At 59.9% G+C, this 23382-nt stretch overlaps 1 protein-coding gene across 1 annotated transcript in view; it reads left to right on the top strand.

Annotated features, from left to right (window-relative positions):
* The window catches only part of CSPG4 (chondroitin sulfate proteoglycan 4), a 28531-nt gene extending 5694 nt beyond the window's left edge, over positions 1-22837 (top strand). Inside the window, 9 exon segments of the mRNA XM_010572249.1 lie at positions 7928-8091; positions 9389-12970; positions 13276-13755; positions 14231-14407; positions 18329-18543; positions 18667-18863; positions 19027-19181; positions 20073-20256; positions 20653-22837. Coding sequence (XP_010570551.1) covers positions 7928-8091; positions 9389-12970; positions 13276-13755; positions 14231-14407; positions 18329-18543; positions 18667-18863; positions 19027-19181; positions 20073-20256; positions 20653-22565 — 7067 coding nt within the window. The 3' untranslated portion in view covers positions 22566-22837.
* Positions 22838-23382: the final 545 nt, after the last annotated feature.

Genomic DNA, 23382 nt, shown 5'->3' with positions numbered 1-23382 from the left:
GCCCTGAATTTGGCTGATAACCCCCCCCCATATCTTGGCACTTCAAGAGCTATTTGGCACAAGCGAGGTTGGGAAACATCGGAGCCTGGGCGGCTGGAGATGGGCCCCTCTCCAGCGGCAGCCGTGCTGTTTGTTGACGGCAGGCGAGGATCTCTCCGGTAACGTCCAGCCATTCCAGGGACGCCTGTGAACATCCCCTGGCCGGGCTCTGCTGCTCCCACCGGGGCTGAGGACGGGCTTGGGCATGGGCACCGGCTCTGTTGGGCTGGCAGGGATGGGATTCAGGGATCTGCAGGTGGGATGTGTGCATTGGGTGCCCCTCTCCCAGGTAAACCAGCCTCCAGCCCAGGCTTCCCCCACGGTCCCCCTGTTCCTCCAGTGCTGGGCTGGCCGGGATTGTCCCCTCATATGCCACCGCATGCCCTCCTGCAGCTCTGCAAGCCCTTCCCTCACTGAGTGGGAAGCAGCCAGCATGGAGTCGGAGTAGGGAAAGCTGTGGGAGCGGGGGCCGGGATGTGCAGGGTGGAGCTGGAAAACCTGCCAGCCAGCGAGAGAGGGGGAGACGGCTTGGGAGAAAGAAAAAGAAAGAAAGAGAAGGGGAAAAATATAGAACAAAACCCGACTTGGGATGGTTTGGAAACCACGTCCTCTGAGGCTGATACGATATTTCCAGGCCAGCTTCTCCTGGCAGCGGGAGCCTGAGCGAGCCTGAGTCACGCTGCAGGGGACGGCACAAAAGCCCTATTGAGCTTCCCGCTTCCCCAAATCCTCCCATTTTCTCCCCCCACTTCGCTTCCCAGGGCAAAAACTCCAACCGTCGCTTCCAGCTCAGGCTTATTCCCTAAGTCCCTCCGGAGTCGTTTAGCCACATGTCATTAAAAGCCCTCCATCCCTGCTCCTGCTCGCGCCAGGCTTCAGGGGTGCTCGGCCCGGGGATGCTGGAAGAGCCCCAGCTCTTCCGAAAAGCACCGTGACCTTTGTAAGGGGGACGCAGCCGGTGTGTGGTAGGGGCCGCGGCAGTGCCAGCTATCAGCTTCTTGCCCTCCCCTCCGTGGCTCTGCATCTGGCCGAGCAGGAGAGCGCAGGAAATACCATCAGCTTTAGGGCTGCTTGAATCATCGTAAAACCACGCTGGAGAAGCGAGGGCTGGAGCTCCAGAGCTCCAGCCAAGCCTCCTGGACCCTGCTTTATGGCCTCCAGCTATAGCAGCTCCTTCACGCTACGTAAGGATGGGGAAGGCGGGCAGGAGCAGGCACATGTGTCGGGCAGGGGGTCGAGGACTGGCAGGACACGGGGTGATATGGCAAGCCCCGGCAGCGCAGAATTAGCGGGAGGCAAGTTTTCCCCTGATCCCAAAGTCCGTGGGCTGCAAAAAGTCTCCCCCCCCCCCCCCCCGAAGCTGTCAGGCAGGAGACAGGGGAAGGTGAGAGGGAGAGCAGCTGGCAGGGGAACGGGGAGAGGAACTGAATTAATAAACACAGGCGGAAGGTTTCAAAGCAGCGCAGTGCAGCCAGAGGTAGGGGTGGATGATCTGCTTTGGGAGACTGGGGCCAGCAGGATGGGATGGGGGCGAAGCAGAGCCCCCCGGCCCAGGGGCTCTCCTCCCACGCCCGAAACAAGGGTGATGGCCACTTCTGGCAAGTGTTTGGCGGTCGGCAGCCCCAACGAGGGTGATCAGCCGTGGCTTTGCTGGCGGTTTCCCGGGCGCTGCTTTCCAGCAATCTCTGCTGGCCGGCACTCCTGGAAAGCACCGGTCTCGGCCTCGGGGAGCTCCGCTGCGAGGGAGGGCCAGGTGGAGGGTGGGAGGCAAGAACTGGAGCTCTTATTCCCAGTGCCGGGGTTTGAGAAGCACGCACAGCCTTGGCTCGGGATGTGGGAGCCGCAGTTGCCGTCTGGAGTCACGGAGGATAAAACCTGGAAGTGGGGAGAACGAGAAAAAGCCCTCCTCTGTGCTGTGCCGGGAGCTATCGCAGCAGGGATGGATCCGTGCCGATGACACCCCACCCCGTAAATCTCAAGGCTGAACCCCAGGAGCAGGAGAGCAGGGAGAGGCTTTTCCCGGGGCAGGGGCTCTTTGCTGGGCTGGCTCTGCCCCGTCCCAAATGCGGAGCCCGTCGTGGAGGCAGCTCTGTGCTGCCTGCGGAGGAGGGGGACCGTGGGATGTCCCCGAGGTCCCCACTGGGCTTGGATGCCATCACTGCAGCCCAAGACCTGCTCATGTGTGACCCGTCCCCATTGCACTGGGATTTCCTCGCTGTGGAGACCCAGATGGGTGCTTAGCCCTCCTGCTGCACCCAGGCACCCGCTCGGGTCTCCGGGCATCCCTGAATGCAGCAGCCCCCCAGTCGTCGTCCCCCACCCCCGGCACCGGCTCCTCCCAGCAGAGCCCCAGCCAAACCCAAGGGCCGCTCCACAGCGGCTGTGTTTGCCTTAGCTTGCCTCACAAGCTGCTCATTTCCTTCCCCGGCCATAAATAAAACTATGCCGTAAAACGAAGGGAACATAATGAAGCCTTTCTCAGAAAGCCCATCGGATCCCTTCCTCCCCCAACCCTTCCAACCCATGTAGGGACAGGGACGCAGCCCAGCCCCACAGCCACCCGGGATGCAGCCGGAGAGCACAGGGCTGCGGGTCCCGCCGAGCATCCCAGAGACAGCCTGGGGATTAGGGAGGCTTGAAGCCCCCACGGCCACCCACAGTGGACGCGGGAGGGCTGGTCCTGCCCACCCTGCCTGTGCTGGGCGCAGGGACGGGAGCTCCTGCACACGCTGCGAGGGGACCAGGGGGGTTCAAGCTGCCAAGCAGCATCCCCAAGGCTGGGCGGCTGTCCCCCAGCCCCTCCAGTGTTTGTACAGCGGGTGGCTGCGGTGCAGCACAGCTGGCAATGGGCGAGCTCATTACCTTATAAAGTCATTAAAATAAAGAAATAAAAAAAAAAATATATAAAACCAGCCCCAAACAACTCAGAGGGCCTGGAAACAGGCTCCTGATGCCACAGAGGAGGAACATGGCAGGCCGGCCGTGGGGGTCCCCTGCGGCACCCCACGCCGGGGGGCTCAGCAGCAGCGGGCATGCTGCCGACACAGGGGCTGCTTGTTGGCATCGGCCGGCAGGCAGGAAGGAGGGCAGCCGGCGGCTTGGGCTGGGCTGGATTACACCCACAGCCACACAAGCCCGGGGCTGTTTGGGCAACAAGGAGCCTTCTTCACTCCCCGGCTGTTTTTCCACCCTCAGAAAACTGGTGTGGCCGGGATGGGAAGTGGCTGCAAACACAAGAGAGTCTTTCAGGGGGGGGTGCGTGTATGTGTGTGCACAGGGCTCTCCTGGCACCCACCACGGTAATTAAAGAGCTGCTTTAATGAATTCCAGTCCCCTCCCTACAAACACACATGGGCCACCAGCCCTGGCCCCCACCTGCCCCCCACCGCAGCCTGAATGAAGCCTTGTTGAGTGGCCAGTGCCTCCCCGGCACCATGCCCCCTCTCTCCAGGCAGGATTTGCTCCCGTCCTTCCTCCTTGGCCTCAGCATCCTCCTCTGGGCAGAGCAATGGGAGTCTCTGCAGCCCCTCGGGGACTTGTTTGTGTCACCGATGCACTTCCTCATGCACACCCCAAAACGCATCTGTTTGTCCCGCTGGCAGGGCTGGGGATGCCTCAAGCCGGGGTGGGAGCCTGCGGGTGGGGAAGGCCTCCATCCACCAGCCCACGTTTCCCCCTGCACACCCAGGAGACATCTCCCTGCTCCGAAAAACCCTGGCGTCCCGCGCCAGTTTGTTCTGCAAACCCTCGTTGCTGGGTTTTACGAGTGCCTTCCCTTGCCTGGACCGGGAGTTAGCTCCTCCATCCTCCTACATGCCGGGGAGGAGGTGGGAAAAGTTTGTGTGCAGAGATGTTAAAACATGGAGGAGGGCCCAAAGTGGCCCCGATGAGCCCCAGTGTGGCCCCCGGAGCCCCCCAGGCGGAGGGGGATCCCCTCCCTTCTGTGGTGCTGCCCAGCATCAGGCTCCGCTGGATGTGGCTCGCTCAGGGGCTGGGATGCCAAAAACCCCCCTGAACACCAAAACCCAACAACCGGAGAGGCCAAACCCGCCATGTTTTCAACTGGAGGAGCAGGGGGAGAGGGCCAAGGCGTCCCGGACCCGGCACGTGGCCGGTGGCTGGGGGGGGCCACCGGGGCAGCGCCGGCTCGCACAGAGCCCTTGCTTTTTCACCAGCCCCAAGAGGAGCCGAGCACGTCCGGGGCCTTGCTCCCAGCCCCTTGCTCAGTGCTTTTGGCTCATCTCCTTGTTTTTTTCAATGAAAAAAAAGAAAAAAGAAAAAAAACCCAACTAAATGACACTGCAGGCTATAATCTGCTGGCTGCTGGCCGGCTGCTCGGAAACTGTGACGGAGGCCCCTCTCTCCTCGTCAACGCCTTTCTATCGGCCTGGCAAGGCAGGGGCAGCGATTTCCTGTGGGACACGGCGAGCTGGGAATGTTATTTTTAGTCGGGGCAAGCAGGATGGCTAGTGTGCCCACCCTGACCCACAGCCAGGATATGGAGACCTGCTGCTCCCCACGACAGGGGCAGAAGAGCCAGCTCAGACCTCCCCATCCAGGGATGAGGCTAGGCTCGGGGCGCGACAAGCCCACGGTGCGATCGTGGCACCCTCGGATCACCTGGGAAAGGTGCTGTTGGGTCACGGGAATGCATCCGCATGGGGTGATCCCGGGATGCTCGGCTGCAGCCAGCCCACGGATGGGGCTGGGTGCCTGAGGGGGTCCCTACTCTCTCCATCCGTGCCCAAATCAGAGCCGCCAACCAAGCGATCGATCAGGATGGTGCACCCTGTGCCACGGAGGCTCCTCCAAGGCGAAATGCATTTGAAAAAAAAAAACCACAAATCCAGCAAGCCATATTTTCTGGGTCTTTTGCAATGTGGAGGGCAAGGAAGAGGGGAGAAGGAGGTGAAAAGCTGCAAGTCCCTTGTGAAAGAGAAATGCCACAGGTCGAGCGGCATTCGCATCCTGGCCAGGCTGCTGAGCAGAGGAGGAGGGCGGCCGTGAAATAAAGCAGGAATTTGGGAAACAAACAGCAGTAACTCACACGGCTCTGCTGCCGGAGAAAAATCCCAGCACCTCCTGGAGCCGGGCAAGGGTCCCTCCTCCCTCTCCCAGCAAACAGCACCGCTCCCCTGGGCATCCACGCCAGCGGTAACTTTTTATTACTAGTATTTTACAAGAGAAAGAGAAGAAAAGCATCTCTGGCAGCTTCGGAAGAATGGAGGCAGGACAAAATGTGCTGGCTGCAGCAGCTGCTGCCCCTTGTCACACTGGAAAACAGCCTGGCTGTGCTGGACCGGCTCCTCCAGCCTCAAAACATGATCCCCAGCACCCGCGGTGAGATGCTGCCCAGCCCCTGGGCTGGCAGAGGAGTTGCTGGTGGGTCCAACCTCAGCAAAGCCTTCCCTCCCCGTGAGAGCAGCCACTCAGCGCCCATCTGAAGAGCACATTTTTTGGATTAGACGAAGCCACAAACCCGAAATGTAGCAGAATCCTGGTGGGAGCTGGAGCACAGAGCACGCACGCATGGGGGAACCTTGATGGGAGCCAGCACATAACGTACATGCAACGTCTCTGGGGTCCACAATATACTGCATGCATGTGTGCACGCCTTGCTGGGGCCCGAGCACAGCCGCCTGCGTCTGTTCAGGGAGGGAAAGGAAAATTCCCTTTTGCGATGTGCCACGACGCTCCTGCTCACCAAACGCTGGGACAAGGTGGTGCCGAGAGCCCCGGGCAGCACCCGGCACAGCACCCACCACCCTTGGCCACTGAGCAAGGCATGCCGGGGCTGGCTGATTTTGCAAGGACCACTGGAAGGAGGGAGCGGGTCAGGAGAGGACAGAGCTCCTGCAAAGAATGGCAAAGCTCCTCTGAGTCACTGGCTGGGCCCAAGAAGACAAGGAAGCCAAAGTGCCCCATGCCAACGGGAGGCACGAGGGCCAGGATACGAGTAGGCTTGAGTAAGGCGCCCTGGCAGCCCTGCCCTGGGCTGGGCAAAGGGCTTGGTATTAAAGCAAATGCTAGATATTTCCACGCTGCCATTCCTTCCCTGCCCAGAGCGGGTGGGGTGACGGTCCTTGCAACACCCGCGTTGTTCTCCCAGACCCCAGGAGAAAGCCGAGGCACTTTCTCTGCCACTGGCGGCAGGAAATGATTTTTCATGGGGTCTGAGCAAGGAGGTGTCTCCGTCCCTGAAGGGCTCAAAGAACATCGCCCTACACAGGGCACCGCAGAGCTCAGCTCAGCAGAAAATGCAGTAAGCCAAAGCAGAGTGCTCCAACTCTGCCCCTGCCAGGCAAACCCTCACCGTCACCTCTAACGACGGGCTTGTTTCAAACCCTCCATGACTGTGGCTGCTTCTTGTTGGGTTGGGTTTTCACTTGCTGCACCACCCCATGAGCAAAGCTTGCTTGCCGGAGCAGGGTGGGCCTGCCCAATTTCCTGCCCATTCCCACCCCAGTCAGCCCCACAGAAATTTGGGTGATAGGAAAATGCCACCGGGGAAGCAGCTGTAAGAGCACACGTGGGTGTTTACACCCAGACCTCACCACGCAGGAGGCTGGTTTCGCTCCAGCACCCAACCTTCATCCTCGCCTCCTCCAAAAGAGAGCAGAGGCTGGGCTGGGACCCTCGGAGAAGCCAAAGCCTCATCCTTGTTGCCCCATGGCACCTCAGCAAACTGCACGTGGGCCCCCAAACCCAAGTGTGGGCCTGCAGCTGGGTGGATTTGATGACGACAAGTGCAATAGTGAAGTATAGCAGGAAAGCTTCGCAGGTATAAACTCAAGCACAGCAGCCTTTACAGCCTGTAACTGCATATGGACTGACAACGTGCACGTCCCCCCCTCCAATACATCGTCACCAAGCATTCACAACTTACGGGTCTTCTGAGTGGTTATGCTTTGCCCTGCAAGTGCAGAGTTAACTTTGCCGTGGGCTGCTCTGGAGCTAACCAGGATGGGTGGCAATGCATCGCAGACGCGTGCACTTAACGTGAATGCAATGCACACGCATACATTGAGTAAGCAAAAAGTATAGGCACTCTAAAATTAAGCCTTGCCACTCCCTGTGGTTTTAATTCTACCGTCTCCCGCATATGCCCTGTGACACAGTCTTTCATTTCATGACCGCATGCCATTGCGCTGAGTCCCTCCAAGGCTGATGTATACTGGGCGTTGAACGCCTTCCAGCTGCAGCTTCAGGCGCCCTGTTTGAGCCAAGGTTTCCATATGGTCTTGCATCCACATATGGATCGCAGGCACAGGCGTTTATTCCTCCGGCACTGACGGAGCAGCCACCTTCAGGGTGAACGTCAGCAGTGTTTGCATGATACGGAGAGCTGTTAGAAAGTGGTGTATAAATAGGGAGAGGAGCAGAGCACAGCGTTGGCTGACCCGGTGGCACCCCCAGGGCTCCCACGCAGCATCTCTCTGTTTGGCCGGGGAATCCAGCCAAGGCACGACACAGCCACCACTGGAAGGGTGCATATTCCTCCAAAGGGAGACGGCTGTGGCAGAAGTGGGAAAGACTCATTAGGTAACTGTTCACCTCCTAACGCTCGGGAACTCGGCCCGATGACAGGCCATACTGCATCTGCCCTGGCCAAGTAACAAGGGGGAAGGTTCTGCTAAATGCTGCATGGGCAAGGAGAAACACCACCTCTGCTTCACCACCTGGCCCCTAGAAACCCCTTCCCCTAGGAAAATCAGAAAACAGACTCCCTGAGGGTCTTTCCATGCTGCTGGGCTCCAGCACCCTGTCACAGGGCAAACGGGGAAGGACTGATGGATGGGCTTGGGATGCTCCAGATTCACACCCCACACACAGACAGGGCTTGCAGGGGGTGTCCTCCTCTGCCTGACCCTCTCCCTTTTCTCCCCAGCCTCTTTCTTCGGGGATGGCTACGTGGAGATGCCGCTGGAGGATGCCTCGCGCACGGTGCGGCTCCACCTGCAGCTGTACACCAGCCAGGGGAGCGGGCTGCTCTTCCTGGCCGCTGGCCAGCCCGACCACCTCCTGCTCCAGCTACGAGCTGGCAACCTGCAGGTCAGCACCCCGGCACCCCGCTCCCCCACACCAGTTGGGGTCTATGGGTCAGGGCTTCGTCCTGTGCAAGGACGAAGGGGCAGCACCTGAAAGAAGCAGCAGCCCACAGGGCCAGATACAAGCACGGAGAGCCAAGCTGCCAAGACCCCTGCCAGGGGATGTTAAGAGTTCATAGAGTCATAGAATGGTTTGGGTTGGAAGGGACCTTTAAAGATCATCTAGTCCAGCCTCCAAGAAGAGCAAGATTACCTGGATTTTAGACATAGAAATAGAATCATTAAGTTTTGAAAAGACCTCTAAGATCAAGTTCAAGAGGAGAGTGGACAGAGTCTTGGGAGAATTGGTTAACTACAGAGAATCAGGCTCCAGCTGGGGAAGCTCCTCACCCACTGCCTGGGGTAATGCTGGGGAGCATCACAGAGACACCCAGACACCAGCACCCCACGTACATTGCATGGTCAGACATGGTGCACAGCACCCTCGGGGTGCAAGGGGTTAGTGAAGAGAAGGGGTGAGACAAGAGGATCCAGAGAAAGAAGAGGTCTCGCCTGTCCCACCCACAGGCCAAGCCCAGCTAGGGCATGGGAAGGGATCAGGGAAAAAGAATACTATTCCCTCGTGTGATTATGGTGTTGGCATCCACCATAAAGGAAAAGAGCAGGGAGCATCTGAGGCACACATCCTGCCTCTCCTGCAGCCTGGGCTGGGCCACCAACCACATCTAAACCAAAGCAGGAGAGCAAGCAAGCAGCTGGCCGGAGGTCTCCCTAATGGAGACCATATGTCTGTCTCAGGGCCCGTCAACTAGCCCTCTACTTAGGCAGGCTCCAGGCTGCTGCCTGTGGGGAGCAAAGCCTGCTATTTCCCCTGCCAGCTCCCAGGGCAAGGACTGGAAGCAGCCCAGGTTGCAGGGATGGAGGGCAGCAGGCAGGATGCAGCAGGGAAAGAGAAGCCAGCATCTGGCAGGGGTCCTCTGTTGCGGGGAGAAGAAAAGCCCATCTGTGGGACCAGGAGATGGAGGACCCCAGGGAAACAGCCCCGAGACTGGGGTTTGCTGAGAATAAGTGAAAATGGAGAGAAATTCAGAGAGTGGGACAGAGAGGGCCTGCCCACAGGGGGATGAGGAAGGAATGCGCCCAGAGGTGGAGGAGGGCAGGGCATGCAGCAGCGAACAGGACTCGTGAGCCCCCAGGTACAGGTCCACACTTCGGCTCGTATTTCTGGTAGGTGGAGAGATGTCTCCTGTGCTGCAGATACCACCTTGCTTGAACTGAGCATTTTGCATCCTTCCTTGCAGGCGAGGCTGCGGCTGGGCTCGGAGGAGGTGACCCTGCAGTCCCCAGCAGAGCTGCAGCTCAATAACCTGGCGGTGCATGACGTGGAGCTGCTGGTGGAAGATGGCAGGATGACGCTGACCATTGACGGCCTCTTCAACAGTTCCGTGGACATCGCAGGGCCCGTACGTGAGCTGGACATCCAGTACGGACTCTATGCTGGCGGGACAGGCAGCCTTGACCTGCCGTACCTCGCCGAGGCCAGCTCACCCTTCAGAGGTTGCCTCCACTTAGTGACATTCAATGGCCTGGATGTCCTCTCCCCTCTGTCCTCTGAGGGCAGCTCCAAGATCTTCCACCGGGTCCAGGAAGGGTGCAGCACACAGTTCTCTGCAGAGCCCGAGGACCCCTTCGGGTTCCTGGGGCCACACTCCTACATCGCGTTTCCCACGTGGGACGCGAGGGAGGAAGCGACCATCGAGTTTGTGATAACAACGAGCATCACCCAGGCACCCCTCATCTACCACGCGGGGCTGGAGAATGACTTCTTCTACCTAGAGATCTCCAATGGGCGCCTGAGGGGGTTTGTCGAGAAGGGGAATGGCATCATCGTCCTGCACAACAATGTCTTCATCAGCGATGAGCAGCAGCACTATGTCAAAGTCTACACAGACATCCACAAGTTTGAGATACTGATAGACTACTACGCCTCATCCACGTCCAACCGGGGCATCAACAACTACCTGGACCTTCAGGGAAACCTCTTCATCGGTGGTATGAACGAAGAAGCTTTGCAAAGGCTGAGGGAGCATCATCTTGCTTTCATCTCAGTGTGGACCATGACCAACAACTCGTTTGTTGGCTGCTTGGAGGATCTGCGGATAAACCTGCAGAGGAGGAGTCTGCAAGACGCCGTGATCACAAAGGACATCACATCAGGCTGTGGAAAGCAGGAGCACTACTGGGATTATGACGAGGTATATGAGCAGGATGAGGCACCCACCTCCCCACCTCCGGATGTCTGGTTGGGAGCACCGGGCCTGGTGGTGGAACCGTGCCGGCCAGACAGCAGCTTCCCACCCGCCTTCGCCAACATCAGCAGGTTGCTGCACGTCAGCCCCCTCATAGTCTCTGAAGGGGGCACAGCCTATCTGGAGTGGAAACACGCCCAGCCAACAGTAGACTTGAGCCTTGCAAACATCCGACAGTCCCAAGTCCTCTTTAGCATCACCAACGACCCTAGGCACGGTCAGCTGGAGCTCGACATTCCTGGGTCCAGGAGCAGAAGGAAGTTCACCTTGTTGGACATTGTGAACCGGAAAGTCAGATACGTCCACGATGGCTCTGAGGGGCCCATGGACCAGCTGATGCTGGAGGTGACAGTGACGGCCCAGCAAGGAGTCCCAGAGTGCTTGCGGCAGGGGCAGATGTACCTGCTGCCCATCATGATCAACCCCATCAATGATGCCCCGCAGGTGATCTTTCCCCAGGGGAACCACATGACAATCCTGAAGCACACACGAAAACACCTGACCACAGACATCCTGCAGGTCCTAGATGACGACACGTCCTGCGATGACCTCGAATTCCAGCTGCATGGTGGCCAGCAGATGGAGGAGGGTTATGTGGAGTATGACTTTCACCCCGGAGTACCTATCGAAGAGTTCTCCTGCAGGGACCTGGAGGCAGGCAACGTAGCCTACGTGCACCAGAGTGGGACAAACTTACAGCTCACCTTGCAGGTGAGCGATGGCACAGTCCCAAGCCCCGTTGCCATCCTGAGAATCCTCGCCATTGACCCCGAAATCCACCTGCACAACAACACCGGCCTCTCCATCTCCCAAGGAGGGGCTGCACGCATTACCACGGCCAACCTGTCAGTGACAACAAATGCAGAGAAACAACGGGTTGCCATCCTGTACATCCTCACAGAGCCCCTGAGGTATGGTGAAGTCCAGAAGCAAGGGAGCATGGGAGGGGAATGGAAAAAAGTCGAGTCCTTCCACCAGCAAGACCTGGAGCAAGGGCGCATCCAGTATTTTAGCACAGACCCAGAGCACCGGCTGGGAGATGTTGTGGAGAAGCTGCAACTTGAAGTCCAGGTGGGGCAGAAGGTCTTGCAAAACAACACCTTTCTCATAAGGATTAAAAGAGCCACCATTAAGATGAGGACCATGGTCCCCCTCCAGATGAAGAACAAGCGGCACAGAAATATCACCAGTAAGGAGCTGGAGGCAATGTTGGAAGATCCAAACTCTGCCCCAGTCCCCTTCCACTACACGATAATCCAGGCTCCCAAAAAGGGAAACCTGGAGCTGCTCGGCAACAGGCTGACCGAAGGCTTTGGATTTACCCAAGATGACCTGCAAAGAAACCACGTGAGCTACAGCGCAACCATTAGGAACTCTCAGCAAGCTGAGGACACCTTCCAGTTTCGCGTCCATGCTGGTGAACAGCACTCTCCCATCTATACCTACACAATCAGCATTGGTGGGGACCCTGATGCGCCAGCCCTGACCAACATCCTCCTGACTGTGCCGGAAGGGGGGCAAGCAGTCATCTCCAAGGACCACTTGTTTGTACAGAGCATGAACAGCATGGACTACCTCTACGAAGTGATTGAGGGGCCAGCACACGGGAGGCTGGCCTGGGCTGCGTCCCATGGCTGGGCCTCCAGAGAGGAGATCACGGAGTTCACCAATGATGACATCCTCCACCAACGGCTGCTGTACCAGCACGATGACTCCGAGACGCTGGAGGACGACATCCCCTTCGTAGCGATCAGGCAGGGTGAGGGCAGCGCTGAGCCTGAGGCAGAGGAGGTGAGAGGTGTTTTCAGGGTCTCCATCCAACCCGTCAATGACCACGCCCCGGTCCAGGTAGTGAACAAGGTCTTCAACGTGGTGCGCAATGGGCAGCACCTGCTGACGACAGATGACATTGCCTTCACCGACAAGGACTCTGGCTTCTCCGACACGCAGCTGGTGCTGGCAAGGAAGGACATTTTGTTTGGCAGCATCGTGTCCGTCGATGACAGGAGCCACCAGGTCTATCGGTTCACACAGGATGACTTGAGGAAGAAGAAGGTCCTCTTTGTCCATTCAGGGGCTGACCGGGGTTGGATCCAGCTACAGATCTCAGATGGCCTCCACCAAACCACGGCCCTCCTGGAAGTACAGGCGTCGGACCCCTACATCAAAATAGTCAACAACACCGGTCTAGTCATCCACCAAGGGAGCCGAGGGAGCATTGACTCTTCTGTCCTCAGCCTGGAGACCAACATGGACATCAGGTCAGATGAAGAGATACGGTTCCTGATAACGACCCCCCCAAGGTGGGGGACCGTGCTGAGAGGGGAGCAGCCGGTCATGGCCTTCTCCCAGAGGGACCTGCTGGCAGGAGAGATCTCCTACCACCACAACGGGAGCAGGAACACCCGGGATGAGCTCCAGTTCACTGTAGAAGCAAATGAGGTGGTGGTGAAGGACACGCTGGCCATCAGTGTGTTCTTGGACACCCATCCCAGCCCCCTGCACATAGTCAACCACAAGGAGATCCATGTCTTCCAGGGCGAAGCGGCTGGGATCAAGGAGGAATACTTACTGGTGAGTATCCCCTCCTCTAGTCATTCTCTAAGCCTGCATCACTCCCCTGGCCACCAAACCAGGACAGCTGCTGGCAGGACTCCGTTTTACTCCTGCCTGCCCAGAGCAAAGGACTCATGTCCATGTCAGGCTTTGCCCAGGGGCAGAGGGGGGGGGGGGGGGTGGCATGGCCGCAGCAAGAAGGTGACTCTTGCTGCTCATCCCACAGCAAAGCCTTGGGAGACTGCACTGTGGCAGGCTGTGGGGCAGCCCAGCCTCGCAGGCACCAGCCCTCCACTCATGCCTTGTCTCCCCCACACTCCCAGGTGGCCCATGAAGAGATCCCTCCCCAGGACATAGTCTACCTGGTGAGCAGCCCCCCGGCCTCTGGCTTCCTGGCGATGCTTCAGCACGGCCAAGACTCGAACGAGCAGCCTAGCCTGGACCCCATCCAGTCCTTCACCCAGGAGGACATCAACAATGGCAGAGTCCTCTACCTCCACTCCAAGCTGGAGGAGGAGCATGACCGGTTTGTCGTCGACATCACAGCCAGCGGTGCGGACCCGCTGGAGGGAGTGGTGGTGAGCCTGGCCGTGCTCCCCATCGCCATCCCCCTGGACGTCCGCAACATCACGGTACCAGGAGGTGGCTCTGCTACCCTCTCCACAGGCATCCTCAACATCCCCAACACCTACTACACTGCTCTCGGCATGGAGTTCAGGGTGCTCAAGCCCCCCCAGTTCGGCACCCTCCTGAACAGCAAGCGGCCTGAGGACGGTGGGCTGCACAGCTTCACTTGGAGTGAGGTAGAGCAGCCAAGGGTGCCTGCTTGCCCGCCACACTGCTTGCCCACCACACTGCTTGCCCAGGGTGTTTGGGAAGAGCCCAGGGGTGGGCTCCAGCCCCCAGTGGCACTGGGAGGCTGGGGAGGGCTGCGGGGCTCCTCTGCCCATCGGAGATCTCTGCCCTTGGGATGGAGGGGCTCGGGATAGCAGGCTTGCCCTGCGGACAAGGCATGCATCAACCCCCAAAGTGTGCTTAGATGGCCTTGGGGATACGGGGTGGGGATGCAGGCAGAGCACCCACACTGGGCTCTACATCTGCTTCCCATGGGGACCCGTCTCCCTGTCTTTCTGCTGGATCCATCCCGCGGGGCTAACCCAGAGCAAGCGGCAGGCAGCCGGCTCCCTCCCTCCTCCCAGGCTGGTGCACAGGTCCCCTCCCCAGCGGGGCTGGTGGCCCGTGTCCTCCCAGGAGGGTCACCTAGCCCCTGCCCCGCAGGTGGAGAAGCAGCAGATCCAGTACAGGCAGGACGGCCCCCGGGCCCAGGCCGACAGCTTCACCCTCCTGGCCAACACCTCTGAAATGGACCGGCAGAGCCAGCCCAGGACCCTCTTCATTACCATCCTGCCCCGCAGCTCCAAGGGGCCCCGGCTGAGGGTCAACGCCGGGCTGCAGGTAAGATGCCACGGGGATGGGCAGCCACCCCAGCGGGCCCTGAGCGCTCAGCGTTAGGACACCCCGAGGGTCGTCCAGCTCAACGTGGGGACCCCACGGACCCCACTCCGAGCCTGCTCACGCACCACCGGGAACTGGGGCACAAGCAGAGCCGGGCTGCAGACCAGAGGCGGGCGATGGGCTCCGGGAGAAGGGAGGCGGTTTCCCCGCGGGGGCGAGGCTTTGAGGAAGGCGGAAACCGGGCTATGCCCCCCCCACCATCACCACCATCACCACCACCCCCGGTTCCACCCCATCCCTCCCCGCCGCCAATGCTAAAACCGTCCGCAAGATGGGAGCATCGCCCCGCCGCACCGCTCGGTCCCTCGCACAACGCTGCGCTCGGCGGAGCCGCGCTGCCACGGCGGCAGGCAGGCAGGGGCCGCTCACCTCCCCTTTTCTGACGGAGGGAGGGCAGCCCTTCCCCAGGTCCCGGAATAATCCCTGAGAGCACGAAGAGCTGCTTGCCCGCGTTTCATCAGTACAGATTGGAAATAATTGTTTAGGCAGCTTTCACACCTCTCCGTATGCCCATCTCGGTAAAGTCAGAAGCAAATAGGTCTCACCTGCTGCTGAAGTCCCACCTTCTGTTTCAGACTCTTCCCTGCCCCGTTCAGGATCACTAATACAAAACTGCAGGAAAGAAATTATTAGAAAACATGCAGGAGTGCCAGCCCAGCAGGATCATTCCACACACACCCCCCGTCCCGTCCCCCCCCGTCGTCCCCCTCCCAAGGCTATCCTCACCCATCCCGGGATTTCCCAGGCTGGCAGCAGGGTAAGCAGCTCCTTCCGTCAGGATCATCGCGCCAGGATCATCATCGCAGTGGCTTTGGGAAGGTGTCTGGGAACCTGGGCTCTGGAGGAGATGACCGAAGGAAGGGTACGAGCTGCCCTGCCCAGGGCCAGGCACTACCCAGGCAACCCCACAGGCAGGGCGAGGGGCCAGGGCTGCCAGCAAAGTTTGGGCACCCCTCCCCCCCATCCACAGGCAGCCCCAGCTCTGCACCCACCTCAGCTACACCCCCAGCCCGTGAAGTTCAGCCCCCCCTTCCAGCAAATCCCTATTAAGTGGTGCCTCCACGATCTGCCCTAGCTGGGCCAAAATCCTGCACTCCCAACAGGGAAAGGTTAACCCCTCAGCTGCTGGGCCCACGGCAGCCCCTCATTCCCACTCCAGAGGCACAAAAGCCCGTCTCCACTCACTGAGGACCAGCGCATCCCGAAAGGGCTGCTCCGTGCCGGCTCTGGCAGGGTGGGCCCGAGGTGGGGGGAGCAGGCAGAGCAGGCAGCTCTGTCCCCAGTGCCACACGCTCCTGCCTGGGGTGCAGGCAGACGCACAGAGCTGGCCCTGTGCGGAGGGGAGGAGGAGGAGGCTCCCTCCCTGCCTTATTTTTAGCCAGCCCATCAGCCCAGTGATTGCGAGGCACTTGGGGAAGCATGTCCTTCCCTCCCAGCCACCATGCTAAAAAAAGGGTGAAAAGACAGAAAAAGCTCCCAAAATAAATTCCGAGGCAGCGGTCCATCCGCCTTTCCATTGGGATCCCCCCTTGGCCCTGGGAGGGGGAATGGCAGCTGCCCGGCTGCCCGCAGGAGGGATTCCGGAGCTGGGAAAAGCTCCCTGCTCCCAGCAGGAGCAATGCTAAAGCAACCCAGGGCTCAGGAGGGGCCCGGCCCTGCCGTGTTTGTGCTCTGGCGAGAGATGACTTCAGCGTTTAAAGGTCAGGCCGGGTCCGGGAGAGAGATTGCACAAAGCTTTCCTCTGCTGCCTGCGCCTGCCAGCTCCAGGGGTGCAGAGTCCACACAGGGCTGGAGAGACGACGGGCAGGGTTCAGACCCCGAAGCGGAGCCCCCCCCGGAAAGGAGCAGGCAGATTTGCCTCAAATGGCTTTTTGGGTTGCATCAGGAGAAAGGATGGCTGCATGCCACCAACAGAGAGGCTTCCACTGCTGCACCAAAACACACGGACACGCTCCCGGCGCTATTTCGCTGCCTGCCCGCACGCTCTCCTGGAGAGCAGAGGCGACACGGCGGCTGAGCAAACATAATAAGCCGAGTAAGCGAGAGCAGGAACCAGGCAGAAGTCTTTAATAATTCAAAGAGGACGGGGAGCACGGTGAAGCAGGTCAGCTGCGGCGGCGCGGGCCCTCGGCGGCGAGCAAAGCTGCCGCAGCCGCCGCGTGTGCCCGTCCCCAGTGGGCAGCGATGTTTGGGGGCTGCTGGTCCCCCCTGCCTGAAACAAAACCACTCCGGGCTTTGACCGCAGGGAGTTTTCTTTGGCACCGAGCCCCGGGTGTGATTGCAATTCCAACGAGTGCCAAAGTGACCTGGTTGTGGGTGTTGGGGAGAGGGAGCAGCCCGACAACCTCGGCGCACGTAGAGGGGAGCAAGCGGCTCTGGCTGCGAGGGCTTCGGCTCCCACACCAGCCGTGTGTCCGACAGCGCTTCCCCCATCCCGTCTCTCCAAAGCTGTGTTTTCGAGCCTGCCTCCCGCCATCCCATGGGGACTGCTGAGGGATTTAATTTCACTGTCGGCACCCACACCCACTCAAGAAATGTTTTGGGTTAGGCCAGCTGAAAACGGCAGAAAAGAGCTCATCTAACCCAGCACGGCCAGCTGAGCAGCTCCTCCAGTGCCTGGGTGTTGTCTTGTGCGTTTGCAGGATGCAGGCCAGGCTCGCGATGCCATGGGATGCAGCGCATTCTGCCCTGCACGAGCTGCGGGAAGGCTTGGTCCACGCGCCCCACAATTTGGAGGCATCCTGAGGGCGAAAGGCAGCTCTGGGGTGCGTGGGCAGAACCTGTCTGGCAGGGCAGGATTCATCCCCGTGGTCTGCCAAGACTGAGATACGGCACAGGATTAGGAGCAGGGAAAATCGGTGCCTCCAGGTGGAGAGGGGTGATGCCAGGGTTTTGGGGAGGCAGCATCCCTCAGGGTGGGTGGGCACTGCTGGCTGGGGGGGGAAGCAGCCTTGAGAAGCTTCACAATGGCCCTGAGCTCGGCCACGTACTTGTCATTCCTGGAGGGTTTGCTGGGACAGCTTGTGGCCTCGCTGCAGACTTGCGAGAGGGCGGTGGGACAGGTGCTTTGCCGGGAGCACGAGCTAAGAGAAACACCCAGCCAGGAAGAGACGGGGCTGTGGTACACAGCAGCAGCTCAGAGAGTGAGTTCATAGAATCATAGAATAGTTTGTGTTGGAAGGGATGTTTAAAGGTCAACCCCCTGCAGTAAGCAGGGACATCTTCAGGATCAGGATGCTCAGAGCCCCGTCCAGCCTGACCTTGAATGTTTCCAGGGATGGGGCATTTACCACCTCTCTGGGCAACCTGGGCCAGTGTTTTACCACCCTCATCGTAAAAAATTTCTTCCTTGTATCTAGTCTGAATCTACCCTCTTTTAGTTTAAAACCATTACCCCTTGTCCTATCGCAACAGACCCTGAGTTCAGGGCTCAGGGACCCCACAAAAAGCCCTTCCCCTGTGGAGCAACGGGGGGGAGATGCATCAAAGGCATGGCCTCTGCCCCAGCCCCACGAGCTGCGCCAGCACCGTGCCTTCTTCCACTTCCACCACTTGGGGAAACTGAGGCACAGAGGGGCGAGCCCTCACCTCTGTCCCGCGCACGCCGTGCGGATGCGCTGACCCGGCAGCATGGCACGTGCCAGCAAACACAGCGACGGTGCAGGGTGACGCAGGGCTGGGAAGAGGCCAGATGACGGAGGCATCCCCCAGCGTGTGGAACAAGGCACCCTGTTGGGCTGGAACACGCTCAGACACCCAGCGAAGCAGTCTGAGCGGGGACGGGGTCCGGAGCAGGCTGGGGAAGAGGGGAGAAGTGCTGGGGACATCCCAAGGGGATTACAGCCTCTCCTTGTCCCCCAGCTGCGGGAAGGTGCCACAGCTGCCATCGGCCCCCACGTCCTGAGCGCTGAGGATGAGGACTCCCCGGCGGAGGAGGTGACCTACTCCATCCAGCCCCCTGCCAACGGGAAGGTTGTGCTGAGGTCGGCGCCTGGCGCTGAGGTCCGCCGGTTCACCCAGGCCCAGATAAATGACGGCCTCGTCCTCTTCGTGCACCAAGGTAGGGCAGGGCTGAGGTGCCCTGGCCCCCCCCGGCATCACCCCTGGCCTGTGGGAGGGGACACCGCCGGAGGGGAGCACTGTGCCACCAAGGCGGATGCTAACCCCATCACACAGCACCCTGGTCCAAACCGTGCCAGGTTAATGGGGGCTGCAGCTCTCCCCTGCCCCTCATAAATGCCCAGCTCTGTGCTTTCTGCAGGGCCCCTGGACGGGGGCTTCGCCTTCGACCTGTGGGACAGTGAGAATCTGTCTCCTGGGCACTTCTTCCTCATCAGGGCTCAGAAAGAGCCCCTCATCAGCCTGGCCAAGAAGCAGAGCCTAACCGTCTGCCCAGGTGGGTACAGGCACATTCCCTATCCTTCCAGTTCAATGGCAAGCGGGGCCCTTGGACCCCTCCCGCACCCCCTCCCCGAGCGCTGCCAAGAGACACCCGTGGCAGAGCCTGCAGGCAGCCAGCGAGGCAACGGGATGAAACACGTACTGGACGTGTTTTCCAGGTGCCCTGCAGCCCATCACCAGCCAGAACCTGCAGGCAGTGAGCAACAGCCCTGCCGGCTCCACCACTCTGTACTACAGCATCGAGCAAGCCCCGCGCCTGGGCAGGCTAAGCACCTCCCGGGGGGAGGAAATCAGGAACTTCACCCAAGCCCAGGTGAGCTTTCACCTCCTCCAGCCCCTCAGAAGCCCAAGGCACAGCCTTCTATCACCCTCCACTGCAGGTTGGGGGTCCCAGCCCGACCCTGCCGCCACCGTGGGCAGAGGCGCCCGATCCCTGGCGGGAGGCAGAACAAGGCTGCAGCCGCACCGCGACTTTCCCTGCTCTGCCATTGGCTGCTGAGAGGGATTAAGAGCTGCCACCCCAGCGTTGGCTTTATCATGGCCACCAGCCTCGGATTTAGTGCTGGGGGAGGCTCAGGGAGTTATAATCTCCTTTTCTTAGGTTACCTCCCTGCTGCAGACCCACCCATCCTGGCTGCTGCCTAAGGCAAGAGCCAAGCGCAACAGTTTCACCCCTGCTGTGAGCAAAGCCTTGCTACCACCCTTCTCCCACAGGGCCAGGCTTTTGCAGAGCATGGCAGAGGGCATATTTCTAGCCATCGCTCAGAAGCACGTAGGTTTGCCCAACCTGCAAGCTGCCCCGTGCTATGCTCACCCTTGGAGGAAGCCTGGCCCAGCTGTTGGAGGATGCTGAGCGAGCTCAGCCCCTCTTCTGAGCTTCAGCTTCCCCAAGTGCTGGGCAGAAACATCCCAGCAGAGAGGCAGCATGAGCTCTCAGTGGTGGCTACCATGCCATGGCTGGTGACGATCCCCATTTCTTACCCAAGTAGGGCTTGGCTGCTCCTTCCTGGAGCCAAGATAAGAGCCAAGGGTGCACACGTTGGCTCTAGCACAGCATCACCAGGGATCGCCCCTGGTGCTACAGTGCCCATCACACCAGAGATAAGACATATGCACCCATGTCCCACATGGTATCACCCACTCTGGGTATTTATTTTGCCATTTAGCAGAGCTCACTGAGGGGTTTTTTTATTATTATTTTTAGGTGGATAGCGGGTTGGTTTTCTACCAGCACAAGATGCCAGAGAAGCCCTTCTGGCTGGCCCAAGATGCCATCCGCTTCCGTGTGGTCGCTCCCACAACCATCTCAGACTCCTTCATCCTCCTCGTGCTGATCTCCTTCGAGGCCAGGTGTCCCCAGAACTCAACTCAGCTATGGAGAAATGCAGGTAAAGAAAGAAGGGATAAGTAAGGGACAAACAAGCCCTTCTGAAGTTTGCACAATCCTCCCGAACGGGGGGGATTGTGCAAACTTCAGGAGGGCTTGTTTGGCTAAAGACGACACCACAGTGCAATTTCCCATGGCCACCCAAGCACGAGCCTTGATACCATGTCAAGCAACGTCTAAAATTGCATCCATCCTTTTGCTGGCTCCCTGTGCAATTCCTTCCTCCATCATCTTACCAAACTAATACGTCCCAGTTGCCTTCTCATCCCTCTCCATTTCTTTGCAATCCTCCTTTTTCTGCTATATCTTGCTCTCCCTTGGGTCTGCTCTCCTCTCTAGAAGATCCCAGCTATTCCTAGGGATGACAGACTTTGGGGTTTTCCCTTTTCGCCCCCAGGCCTCCAGCTTGCAAGGGCTCAACGGGCTGAGATCGGCACCTCGGTGCTGGATGCTTCCAACCTCCTAAGCCAAATCCCGGTCTCCGAGAGGGCTGCACATGATGTTGTCTTCCTGGTGACAGGGCTGCCGGCTCACGGGCAGCTCTTGCTGGCTGGTGTGCCCCTGGAGCGGTCACGGCCATTCTTCCTGCAGTCAGACCTGGCCACAGGAAGCCTGGTGTATGCCCATGGTGGAGACGGCATCTCTGAAGACCGTTTCAGATTTAAGGCTTGGCTCCAGCCCCGGGTGCAGCAGTCCATCCACCCTCCGCAGGAAGGGGTGGTCATCTCTGAAGCTTTCAATATAACAGTGACCAGCAGCAGCAGAAAGCCACCACAGGTGGTGAGGCGGCAAGAAGTGCTGCAGGTCCCACCAGGCTCCATGGTGACCTTGTCCCAGGAATACCTGGATGTGGCAGACCCCTCAGGTTCCCCAGAGGACATGGTGTACAGCGTCCTCCAGACACCCCTCGCTGGCCACGTGGCCAAAGCCCACAACCCACGGGAGCCCATCAACCACTTCACCCAAGCAGATGTCAACGCAGGCCACGTGATGTTTGTTGCCACTGGGAGCCATGCACCAGGGTCCTTAGCCCTGAGCCTCTCCGATGGCCACCACCCACCCACTTTGACTTCACTGGAGGTCGAGGTGCTGCCCGCAACGAGCACCACTGCCAGCCCAGTGCTGCTGGAGGTGCCCCAAGACCTGAACAGGGCCTCTGTGTCCCACCATCACCTCCTGGGAGCTGCACAGCTCAGGGCAGGCAATGCCCTGTACAGGATCACCAGGGACCCACGGTTTGGCCAGGTGCAGGTCAACAAAAAGCCGGCACAGAGCTTCACGCAGAAGCAGCTGGACCGCGGGGAGGTGATGTTCACCTTCACCGACCTCACCTCTCCTGAGGACAGCTTCCAGTTCCTTGCCATGTCACAGGCAGCCAACAGGACCGGGGTGGTGAACGTGACCGTCCGCGCCTTGGTGAAGGCTCAGACGGGCAGCGTGTGGCCCAGGGGCACCACGGCCCTCCTGGACACCAGCGTCCTCGATGCCAGTGAGCTGGCCAACCGCACCAAGAGCATCCCAGTCTTCAAGATCCGCAGGGCACCCCGTGGCAGCCGCCTTGTGAGGGTCTCCAGGGACCCGGGAAAACCCACCACCCCGATCGAGACCTTCAGCCAGAGTGAGCTGGAGCAAGGGCTGGTCGGGCTAGAGGTGCCAGATGCTGCCAAGACTGAGCAGCCCCTGCAGAGTGACAGCTTCGTCTTTGAGCTGGCAGCCGCCAGCGTGCCACCAGCTCTGGCATCCCTGGGGTACAGCATTGAGCCCTACAACACCTCGAAAGCCTACGGCGTCACCCTGCTCACGGCTCCCCTGGCACCCTCGCCCCTGGTGCCCCGCTCCCAGGGCACGGCACGGAGCAGCCCCAATGCCAGTGAGCTGGGGATGTCCCCCACCACCTGGCCAGGCCCCAGTGCCACCACCAGCCCCAGCCCTGTGGAAGGGGGCTCTTTCCTCAGCTTCGTCGAGGCCAACATGTTCAGCATCATCATCCCCATCTGCCTCATCTTCCTCCTGCTGGCTCTCATCTTGCCCCTGCTCTTCTACCTGCACAAGCGCAACAAGACGGGGAAGCACCACGTCCAGGGCACACCGTCCTCCAAGGCCAAGAACGGGGCTGTGCCAGACCAGGAGACCTTCCGGAGGACGGACCCCAACCAAGGCATCCCCCTAACGACTGTCAACACCCTGGAGGGCAAGGGCACGGGTCCCCCGCCCCACAGCACTGGTCCTGGGGCGCCGCCGGACCCCGAGCTCCTCCAGTACTGCCGGACTTCCAACCCCCCCTTGAAAAACAACCAGTACTGGGTGTGAAGGGCTCAGACGCGGGGGCACGAGACTGCCTGGGGGTCCGGACCCTCCCAGAGCACCGCCAGCCACCTCCTCCCTGCTCTCCTCCTCCTCCTCCCTGGGAGCTGGCATCCCACAGATGCAGGAGGGCCCTGGGGATACGGGGGCTGCTGGTCCGGCCCACCCAGGACCCCCAAATCTCCAGGTGGCTTTGGGGAGGGGAGGGGGGACACTGCATAAGCAAGTGGGGGCAGGCAAAATGCCTGAGCATCCCTGGGGAACACTGACTTTGGGTGCTCATTTGGGCCACCCAATGGTGGCCACAGTGCTGGAGAGGACCTGACAGCACCGGTCCCCACCAAGCCACCCGGTCAGGTCCGGTGGTGGCTCCTCCACGGGCAGCATTGACCACCACGGGGATGTTTGCCCAGCTCTTGGCGCAAGAGGGAGGATGAGGAGCGGCTTGCGCTGAGTCAGGCTGGGGATGAAGCTGCCCAAATCCCCCAGGGCTAGGCGGGCTGAGACACTGGAGCAGAGGCTCGGAAAAAATTCTGCGGCCAATGCCAGGGGAATTTAAGGAGTCCCCACCCACTTGGAAAAAACCCGCCTCGCTCTTTCTCTGCATGCTTGCCCTATGTTTCATAAAGCAGATTGCACCGAGCCCCAGGGGGATTGCACAACAGGTAGGATGCCCTCAGCGGGGAGGGACAGCAGGCGCTCACCTGGGCAGCGCGAAACCGGAGAGGAGAGCGGGGAACTGGACCCAACACAGTTTTCCACTGTATACTCCAGTACGGCAGAAGTAAACAGAATAAAGTGCCTTTTCCGAGGTGCATCACGG

This window comes from Haliaeetus leucocephalus, unplaced genomic scaffold (assembly GCF_000737465.1).
Source record: "Haliaeetus leucocephalus isolate CR32 unplaced genomic scaffold, Haliaeetus_leucocephalus-4.0 Scaffold339, whole genome shotgun sequence".
Taxonomy (NCBI): Eukaryota; Metazoa; Chordata; class Aves; order Accipitriformes; family Accipitridae; genus Haliaeetus; species Haliaeetus leucocephalus.
This window is presented reverse-complemented; position numbering and strand designations above follow the sequence as displayed.